The 10,734-nt window shown below is 35.2% G+C and overlaps 1 protein-coding gene across 1 annotated transcript in view; it reads left to right on the forward strand.

Annotated features, from left to right (window-relative positions):
• LOC139883639 (protein argonaute PNH1-like) overlaps positions 1–10,348 on the forward strand; it is a 24,289-nt gene extending 13,941 nt beyond the window's left edge. Inside the window, exons 3-24 of the mRNA XM_071867794.1 lie at positions 3,460–3,852; positions 4,143–4,351; positions 4,825–4,971; positions 5,067–5,200; positions 5,289–5,398; positions 5,584–5,690; positions 5,776–5,914; positions 6,008–6,124; positions 7,157–7,264; positions 7,354–7,425; positions 7,523–7,645; positions 7,771–7,930; positions 8,006–8,127; positions 8,449–8,586; positions 8,678–8,820; positions 8,906–8,968; positions 9,106–9,169; positions 9,281–9,416; positions 9,504–9,577; positions 9,679–9,773; positions 9,865–9,896; positions 10,038–10,348. Coding sequence (XP_071723895.1) covers positions 3,478–3,852; positions 4,143–4,351; positions 4,825–4,971; positions 5,067–5,200; positions 5,289–5,398; positions 5,584–5,690; positions 5,776–5,914; positions 6,008–6,124; positions 7,157–7,264; positions 7,354–7,425; positions 7,523–7,645; positions 7,771–7,930; positions 8,006–8,127; positions 8,449–8,586; positions 8,678–8,820; positions 8,906–8,968; positions 9,106–9,169; positions 9,281–9,416; positions 9,504–9,577; positions 9,679–9,773; positions 9,865–9,896; positions 10,038–10,210 — 2,841 coding nt within the window. The 5' untranslated portion in view covers positions 3,460–3,477 and the 3' untranslated portion in view covers positions 10,211–10,348. The remainder of the gene's footprint in view (positions 1–3,459; positions 3,853–4,142; positions 4,352–4,824; positions 4,972–5,066; positions 5,201–5,288; positions 5,399–5,583; positions 5,691–5,775; positions 5,915–6,007; positions 6,125–7,156; positions 7,265–7,353; positions 7,426–7,522; positions 7,646–7,770; positions 7,931–8,005; positions 8,128–8,448; positions 8,587–8,677; positions 8,821–8,905; positions 8,969–9,105; positions 9,170–9,280; positions 9,417–9,503; positions 9,578–9,678; positions 9,774–9,864; positions 9,897–10,037) is intronic.
• Positions 10,349–10,734: the final 386 nt, after the last annotated feature.

The raw sequence follows: 10,734 nt of genomic DNA on the forward strand, positions 1-10,734 counted from the left end.
ACTATTTGGAACCTAAATTGATTTCAGCCAGCTTTAAACTCATGTAAATTTGATTCTACCATTTTTATGGCATCTCAAACTTTTTTTTAACTTATTTATTGGACATAGGTCCATTCGGAAACAATCTTTCTATCCATAGAACATTGAGAGGGAGGACTTTCTCTACTTTTGGGGGTGTTTTCACTCTAGGTAGAGAAATGACTTCTCTTTATTCTAGCATAAGAGAAGGATTATCTGTATTTTACCTCCCCAATAACCTATTTTTGCGAGATTGAGTTTTGTTGTTTTCCTTGTGATGGCCCATGCACCTTTTTCGGCTTACCTTTTGGTTTGACATTAATCAACTTTGCTTGGACTTTCTCCGCCTCAAAATCCTTCAAAACAGAAAATGAAGAAAACGATGAAATCAGATAAAGAGCCCGCACACGATTACCTCACGTCCCCGGCATCGGACACATTATTTTGCCTGGCAAAAAAGGGCATCCCCCAACATCGATCCGATCTCCTACCCAACAATCAGACCATCCGCTCCAATCAGACCACCCTAGACCTCAAACTCTTCATTCTTTTCTTGATTGCACAAAACAAAAGAATTACTCACACATGTATTCTTCTTCTTATCTTTCTTTTTCGACTTTGCCGACACCAAACATATATACAAAGATAATTATGTAGACATTCAAATGATTCCAATGAAATAGGAATGAAGTATGTTAACATTAGTACTACATAACTCAAGGTATTTTTCACCCTTCTCAATTCTTTTCAATATAATTTACAACGTTTTGATTATGTCATGTACTTTGAGTTTTCTTATTTTCACAAGCACGAAAGCGACAACTGTTACGTTTTTTTCATTGGTATTGTTACTTTTGCGAAGAAAATATTGATATTGTTTACGTCAGACAATTACGTGTTACATATTTATGAATACCTGTTTGATTATATTGTTATAAACCATATCCTCAAATTACTCTATATGGAATCCAACCTTTTTCAGTCTTTATTTCCTGCCCATTTGTTTTTGACCCTTCAATTGATACTATGTTCGAACCATTTTGGCCAATATACTTTTTATTTTTTATAACATCAATTATTATTATTATTATTATTTTAATTTTATTTAATGCTAAAATAATTTAGAAGTAAATTGCTTGATGAAGAACAAGAGTGCGAATTTTGAAAATGTAATCTCTTGCCACAAAAAAAAAAAAAAAAAAAAAAAAATTGTATAAAAAAAATTGATAGAAAAAAGAGAGGGATAATGAAAGAGCAGGGAGGTCAGTAGTTGTATTGTAGCATTTCAACTACTTTGGATTGAGTCGATAGATAGAGGTAGGGTCCCCTTGTCCACATCTGCATATCTCTTATCTTCACTTTAATAAGAGACTCTTGTTCCTTTTATTTTACTTTATTTTTCATTTTCTACTTTTTTTTTTCATTATAAATTAAATCTATTTTTTTTTTTTTGGTAACCTGAGTATTCAACATTTTTTTAACTGACCCAGGGCGACTACCCGCTTTGCGAGCAGCCCGGAGTCATTGCAGGCGAACCTCCGTGTCCATGAGTGAGAATAACTTTGTGGGTGCAAAGAATCGAACCCTTGACCTCCACATTGGAAGGTTAGGGTTTTACAATGCTACCACCACCCTCATGGTTAAATTAAATCTAAATACTCACATATATAATCAATAATTCAAACCAAAAAGTTAGGACTTTCCTATCTCAGTTATACAATAAGCTATCTATCCATCTATACAGTAACTTATGGAGTATGAATTGTTAGAATTATGAGTTAGTTAAGTTAGAATTATGAGTTACTACATCTTATTATAGTTATTAAATTATGGGTAATTGGTAAAAATGCCCCAATTTCTAAGATATTATAACAATATATTCTTAAAAAATCGTAATTACAAAAATACCTCATAACCACGTATCACACACCACGCATCATGCTTGTAGCTTGGTGCTTATGCGTGTTTCTGATATAATGATCAAGACAACCATTTTTCATCGTGAACACGCACCAAGCACACGCATACGCACCAAGCTACAAATGTAATGCGTGGTCATAGGACATTTTTACAATTAAGATTTTTTGAGGGTATAATTTTAAACATTTTTACGAATGAGAGCATTATGACCAATTTCCCTTAAATTATTGTATGCTTTAAAAAAACAATGAATCTTGTGTGATTAAAAAAAACAATGAATCTTGTGTGATCATGTAGCACATGATAGAACATGTGACAAAAAAAGCAAGGCAAATTACGAAATTAGCTCTTTTGGCTTTCTTACTTTAATTTAACTGTTTATTTATAAGCCCATTACCCCCTTTCTTAGATCTGCACAGCTATCTTCTATTGGTATGAAACCTCTACTTCTTGGGGTCGGGTAAAGAGATACTACTACTAGTACTTTGTGAGTAGTTTTTTCATGCCCACAACCTACTTACTTGACCATGCTTTTAGCATGCATTTGTAGTTATCTCCCTACAACTAATTTTAACTTATTAGTATTATTTAAATAGTATTAGTAAACACACTTTTTGATAAAGTAGGCTGTCTTTTTTATGGACTGATTTATGCTTACACTACTACCTTATTGTGCTTCTTAACCATACACATTACTTTCATGGAGTCCTTATTCCTTAAAAATTAGTACAAAATAGCATGCATAAGGACAAATCTATACACCACACTTTTCTTTATTTCATGTCAATGCTCTTTAATGTTTTCTTTATTACATTATTCATTCTACATTATGTTTTACATGTCTTGCAAAACTTGTTTAGTTGGAACTATAAAGTACAATTGTGCTAGAATAGTAGACTATAGTACCAGGGGTAAAAGGGTACTATCCCACATGCAATATTTATTTATACTTTTCTTAAAATAATGAAGAATTATTCATTTATTTTGTTTTGTCTTACTGGGGTAAACTTTGATCACCCCATTCTTATTTTTATTTTTTTAATTTTAATGAAAGTAAATAAATGTTTATTTATCCAGCTTTTTTTCCTTTTCCTGTTTGCCATCTCTGCATGTTTGCATGTCTTTTTCTGTGTTTGTCCAAACATTTTCAGAGAATAACAGCGATTGTGACGAACTATACATACATGATATAAATATACTACACTACACTTACATATATACATACACACATATGTTACATTTAACATCTTATCACTAAAGATTTTTCATGTAAAAATCAACCTTATTTTCTCTTTCCTTTTTTGATTTCAATTTCTCAACCCACTAAATTCTTGAAAAAGTACACGTGAAAACCGCCGTTCCATCACATTCTAATTGCTCATCTCTGTTTTTTTTTTTTTTTTTTTTTTTGTTTTATTTTTTACCAACATTTGTCTTCACACCAAGTATAACAAAAGTCACAAACTTTATTGTTTATTTGTTCAAAAGTTTGTTTCTTGAACATTTTTTTGTTTTGTTTAGGTGAATTGAAGAGCAATTATGCCTCAATTGAAGCAGATTAGGGAGCCTGAACAAAAACATGTGATATCTAAAAGAGTTACAAGGGGTGGATTAATGAATGATAAAAATAATAATAAAGAATGTAATAATAATGTTGAAGGAGTTGTTACAGATAAATTTGTGAAGAAAAAAAGGCAGGGAAGAAGAAGAGGGAAAGGAAAGGTTTTGGAGAGATCATCATCGTTGATGTTGGAGGATTCAACGGTCGAGATTTCGCGTGGGTTGTCATCTTCTTCAGATAAAAGACTTGTGTTTCATAAGAGGCCTGGGTTTGGTCAACTGGGTACTAAGTGTGTGGTCAAAGCAAATCACTTTTTAGCTGATTTGGTTGATATGGAGTTAACTCAATATAATGTAAGTTATTACCACTTTTGATTAACAATTTTTTTTTTTTTTTTTTTTTTTTTTTTTTTTTGAAAGGCAATGTTAGTGGTTAGCTCACGAAGTTAATTCACGAAAATCCCCCCCCCCCCGAGACTCGAACCCTGGTCTCCTCGAACACCATGTTAACATGGTGACCAATGAGGCAAAGGTTTGAAAGGCAAAGGTTTTTTTTTTTTTTTTTTTTTGATTAACAATATTAATTCAATATGTTTGTATAAAAAAACTATTTAAATTTGAATGTTATGTTTTTGATGGTGAAGGTTAAGGTGATTCCAGAAGTGAATTCTACTAAGTTGAATAAAGCCATAATGAGTCAATTGGTCAAAGTTCATAGAAACACAGATTTGGGTATGAAACTTCCTGTTTATGATGGAAGAAGAGCGCTTTATACGGCTGGGAGTCTTCCGTTTATGTCGAAAGAATTCACAGTTACAATTGTGGATGATTTGGATTGGATTGGCATTACAAAGTATGTGCTTCATTTATCTTAATTTTAAATTTCAAGTTATGTTATTTTTTGTAACATGTTGCTCATTTGCCCTTTTATTATATGAATATTTGGCAGCTAATTTGATTAGGCATAGGTTGGCAAATGATAGCGCGAAGGTGGTAATACCGGTGTGGGTGATGCCGATAACTTGCTTTTCCCCAAAAAAAAATTGGCATAGGGATTAGAGAAAGCAACAATTTGTAATTATAAAATTTATCTTTTACAATTTATAGTTAAAAATCTATTTTTTACTAAATTGTAGTGCTTTTGAAGAAATGGGAATTCAATGTTTCTTTTTGTATAATTTATCGGTATCTGGTCTCTCGATTTTTGTTGCGAGTTTCCATTTTTAGTGATTTTTGACTAGTAACTTGTGTGAATTTTGTATGATAATGATAATGATAATGATAATGATAATGATAATTGTTTAAACTTTTGTAACATGATTTCAGGGAAAGGCAATTCAAAGTGACTATTGAGTTTGTTGCTTATGCAAGCATGACTCAGCTACATGATCTTCTATCAGGAAAACAAGTTGACACTCCTCTTGAAGCACTTAAGATAGTTGATCTTGTTTTGAAGGAACTTACAGCTCAAAGGTACATTTTAAAACGATTTAATAACTTTAAGTTTTCCATTTTTATTATTATTTTTTAAACTCGACGTTTATATACATCTTTACGAATTTAAATAGGTACATATCAGTTGGGAGATTTTTCTATTCGCCGAACATTACCAGTCCAAAACCAATAGGCTGTGGATTACAGTCATGGCGCGGGTTCTATCAGAGTATAAAACCCACTCAAATGGGTTTATCATTAAATATCGGTACAATATTAGTCATATTAGTTCGCAAGTAACAATTTTTATTTTATGCTTTTTCTTTAAGATTTTGTATACGTTTTTTCGTTTCCAGACACGTTGGCAACAACGTTTATAGAACCACTCCCCGTCGTTGAGTTTGTAGCTGATATTTTGGGCAAGCATGTATACACCAAGCAAATTTCTGATGCAGATCGTATAAAGGTATTGTTGTGAATATCCAGTATAAAGTTTTAAACTTTCCTTTCGTTTCATATGTTTATAAAAAAATTATAAACACTGCACTGAATGCATGAAAAATTTAGTTATCATATACCTACTTTCATATACTACTGTAAAGGTGTATAAAACGGTAATACGAAGCAAATATTTCTTTTTATCGTGAGCAGATAAAGAAAGCGCTTAGAGGTGTCAAGGTTGAAGTTACTCATAGAGGGAACGCGCGAAGGAAATATCGAATTTCGGGAGTGACATCACAACCAACACGAGAGCTGATGTGAGTGACATCATCCAAAAAACTTCCTTTTCATTCACACCCGTATCATTGTTATGACATCATCCATCTTTCTTTATACGCGCAGGTTTCCTGTTGATGAGGAAGGGAGCATGAAATCGGTTGTTGACTATTTTCGTGAAGTGTACGGTTTTACCATTCAACATCCCCATTTACCTTGTCTTCAAGTCGGGAACCAGAAAAAAGTGAATTACATGCCCATGGAGGTAAATATGTACTCCGTAATAGTTTAGTCGATTATACCCTTTTATGATTTCGAGTTTATTTTTATAAAGTTTGTATCTTTTCACAATATTCAGGCTTGTAAGATTGTCGAGGGACAAAGGCGGACAAAGGGTCTGAACAATAAGCAGATAACTTCTTTGCTAAAATTTTCATGCCAAAGACCCAAGGAACAAGAGAAGGAAATATTACAGGTACAAGCACCAGACATTAACACTCTTTGTCCAAAAAGCTTGAATCTTTAAAGATTATTAATGTGTCTAAGTTAGTACAAGTCATTTATTACATGGTTAGGTTCTGTTAGGATTTGCACTTTAAAAAAGTACAAGCCATTTCCTTTCAAACTGGTTGTTTTGCTTTTAGTCCCTGACTAAAGACCACCCATTTTAGTGACTATGACGTGGAGGCAAATTTGGTGTCTTCGGGGGTTTTGTTGTAACGTGACAGTGTCAAATTTTGATGGGTATTATGGTGAGTGTCAAATTTTGAAGGGTATTATGGTTAGTGTGAAATATTAGTGGGAAGGTTTTGGGTGATGTAATAAAATATGATGAAAATATATAAAATAGTGCTGATTTGGTGTCAAATCCCATTTTTGCTCGTCGCTTACTTGACTGGCAACCAAACTCGTCAAAATTTGATGCACCATATGGAGCGTCAAATTAGTCAAAAAATTGCCATGTAGATTTGATGAACACATTTAACGCCCGTAAGGGCTAGAGATGAAACATTTGCCTGGTTGCTCCTTATGTGATGAGTACAACTTGGATCAAAACGTGCAAGTTGGCAGGGACACGCTAACCCTGTGTGCCGTAGCACCCACCAATCCCACCCCGAAAGAGACCTGTGCCGGCAAAGTACCTCCTCCCAGGTACCACAGTGACGGCAAGGCGATTTTTACCCCAGCTAGCTAGACCCCCGAAACACTTCACAAATTTCCCCCCGGAGGGAGAAATAATTCCATGCGGGGCGCCCAGACTGAGAATCGAACTTGCGCCTTTCTTGGATCAAAGCTTCCCCCACTGTGGGCCCAGGGATCAAAGGCATCGGGTACCACTGAGCTATAATGTGAGTCAATATGAAATGTGGGCCCAGGCATCGGGTACCACTGAGCTTCCCCCACTGTGGGCCCAGGCATCGGGCATCGGGTACCACTGTGCCACCTCTAGTTTTTATCATGAAATGTGAGTCAATATGACTTCACTAAAATTTGGTCTTTTTTTCAGACAATGCATCATAATGGCTATACAGAAGATCCATACGCAAAGGAATTCGGCATCAGTATTGATACCACACTTACATCGATTGATGCTCGGGTTCTTCCTGCTCCATGGGTACGTCTATTTACGTCTTTTGGCTTATTATCTGATATGGTTATTATATGCCATCTTCATTTGTTCACCTTCGATCTTGTTATGACCAGTTGAAGTACCATGAGAGTGGGAAACAAAAAGAAGTTTTACCTCAACTAGGACAATGGAATATGAAAGATAAGGTAATAAACTTCTTATATTAGTATTTATTATCAATTTATCATTGCAATTAACAATTAATTTAGTTTCTAATGATACGATTTCACTTTCGTGAAACAGAAAGTGATCAATGGAAGCGTTGTAAACCACTGGGCGTGCATCAACTTCTCTCGCACTGTTCCAGATACCGCAGCTCAAAGCTTTAGCCATCAACTGGTCCAAATGTGCCAAGAATCTGGCATGGTTAGATCACCCCAACCATTAACTTTTATAGATTTAGGAGACGTTTGGACGCGCATTGCGAAATCACTTACGTCATAATTGTGATTTCAAGTTGCAATAACGAGTTTATTGTTTTCCGAATTCAGGAATTCAAAAGTGAGAGTGTGGTCCCAGTCTACTCAGCGAGACCAGATCAAGTAAAGAAGGCGCTAAAGCATGTTTATACAGCCACTTTAAATAAACTCGGTGGAAAAGAGCTCGAATTGCTTATTGCCATTCTACCTGACAATAACGGTAGTTTGTACGGTATGTAACCTTCATTCGCCTTTCCTTTACATAATAGTTTTGTTTTTAATCATTGACTAATTCCTTTGTTTTTAGGTGATGTGAAACGCATTTGTGAAACTGATTTGGGGTTGATTACGCAATGTTGTCTTACAAAATATGTTCTAAAGATCAGTAAACAGTATCTCTCGAATGTATCTCTGAAAATCAACGTCAAGGTTAGTTAGTGTGTATGATAGTCATCAGTGTTGTAGAACTCGGAATTACTTGGCGAGTTCTCGGTCAAACTCGGGATTAGTTTGAAATCAGTCAAAACTCGGTTAAGACTCGGGATTACTCGAAAAGTCAGTCAAAATTGGTCAACATCTGAGTACTCGGTGAGTTGCTGAGTACTCCCTAAAAAGTCCTGACCGAGTACTTCCCGAGTAGCGATTTTGCAACCTTGATAATCGCATAATTTACTTTTACGATGGTAAAAATTCTATTTTTGATATAACTTTTCTTACTCGTATTTTATTTTATGCATTTTTTAAATTCAGATGGGGGGAAGGAACACGGTGCTATTAGATGCCTTAAGATGGAAGGTTCCTTTGGTTAGCGATATACCGACTATTATTTTTGGAGCTGATGTAACTCATCCAGAGTCTGGGGAGGATAGTAACCCTTCAATTGCTGCGGTAACCACAAAACGTTTGTCATACGGTTTATAAACATTCATTTATATATTTATAAGCGTGTATTTACAACGTCTTCTGTTATAATAAAAAGGTTGTTGCGTCTCAAGACTGGCCCGAAGTTACAAAGTATGCTGGCTTAGTTAGTGCTCAACCTCACAGGCAAGAACTCATTCAGGACTTGTATAAAACTTGGCAAGATCCTCAACTTGGAAAAGTCAACGGAGGCATGATCAGGTCAATTTTAGTATTTCTTTTTAATAAAATTAAAAATTCGCCCTTTTTATGAATATATGTAATAACTCGGTGATGAAAATTACAGAGAGCTCTTACTATCATTTGAGAAGGCCACAGGGAAAAAACCACTGAGGATCATTTTCTACAGGTAAAATTTGCTTGTGGTCCGGGTTAACTTGACCCGACCGGCCCGTTTAGACACGTGACCCATCTCATCAAGTTTTATACCATCTTGACACATATATACAAAATTTCTCGATCATTACATTGCTATTATAAATGCAGGGATGGTGTAAGTGATGGGCAGTTCTATCAGGTCCTACTTTACGAACTTGATGCAATTCGTAAGGTCGGTTGATACTCTAAATATGATAATTAATTGCTTTAAAGTTTAAATCATCTGTTGTTTATATATCTCTTTGAATTTTCTGGTACTTACTATACTTTTGGACATATATAGGCTTGTGCATCTCTCGAACCTAATTACCAGCCTCCGGTAACGTTCATCGTCGTCCAAAAACGCCATCACACACGGCTCTTTCCAAACAATCATAATGATCGAAAAAGCACCGACAAGAGTGGCAACATTCTACCAGGTAAAGTTTAGTTAAAATGTCCGACTAGTTAAATTTTAATACAAATTGGTTTCAATAGTCTTAAGTGTTCGACTTTTTAAAATGTAGGTACGGTGGTGGACACAAAAATTTGTCATCCAGTTGAATTCGACTTCTATCTTTGCAGTCATGCAGGAATCCAAGTACGTAACCTTATTACTTTCTAGCTGTCATACAACACGATTGCCTCATGGAAAAAGCTTTATTTCCATTAATTTCTGACCTCTATTTGTGATCGTTACAGGGGACTAGCAGGCCTGCTCATTATCATGTTCTCTGGGACGAGAACAATTTCTCAGCCGACGAAATTCAATCTCTAACGAATAATCTCTGCTACACGTACGAGATTTCCTTCAGTTTACACTCATGATTACTCGTGTCTCTTCACGATATAATAATAACTAAATATTTTATTTTTTATTTTTTGCAGCTATGCTAGGTGCACACGATCCGTTTCTGTAGGTAAACATTCTACATTACCATACAGTTTTTTTTTTTTTTTTTTTTTTGAACGGCACCAAACAGTTTGTGTCCTTATGTTCTTTATTAAACAGAATATACACGAGTTGTAACAATTAATATGTATGTATGTTTTTTGTACAGTGCCACCTGCTTATTATGCTCATTTGGCTGCATACCGAGCTCGTTTTTATATGGAACCTGAAGTCCACAATGACAATGTGTCGGGTCACAGCATGTGCAAGGTGAAGGGGGCAGGTGTTCGTCCCCTTCCAGCGTTGAAAGAGAATGTAAAAAAAGTTATGTTTTATTGTTAGGCAGCTGATCATGTTATTTAGATTTACTTTGAAAATGTTTTTAGGAAGTAGCATTAGATGAATATGTTGTTAGTTTTGTACAGGATCAAACATGCATCAAATGTTCTGCTATAGTGCAAATAGGTTCTCCTTCGTTTAGTTTCTCGTCCATCTTTATATCGAATTTGATCGTTTAAGCTCGTCCAGTTAATCCAAATGATGCAATATTTCAAGTGAAAACATTATACTTGATACTTTGTAGGATCACTACTCAGTTGTAACAGTACCTATTTAACAATATGATATCAATCAACTATCTTCCAAGCACCGACAAATTTAGAATCGGGTGTTACTAGTTAAAAGCTCAACAAACCTTATACTACCTAATGGTGTCACTAAGACCACCATTAACGCAGCGTTATCACCCCGATTTCACCACAATAACGCCACCATGGTGCCTTAGCGCGGCGTGATGGGCTGGAAAATTCGCCGGCGCGATGATAGCTTCACGGGAAAAAATTGTGGCTTGAGCGAGTGTTGGCCAA

This window comes from Rutidosis leptorrhynchoides, chromosome 1, assembly GCF_046630445.1.
Source record: "Rutidosis leptorrhynchoides isolate AG116_Rl617_1_P2 chromosome 1, CSIRO_AGI_Rlap_v1, whole genome shotgun sequence".
Lineage (NCBI taxonomy): Eukaryota > Viridiplantae > Streptophyta > Magnoliopsida > Asterales > Asteraceae > Rutidosis > Rutidosis leptorrhynchoides.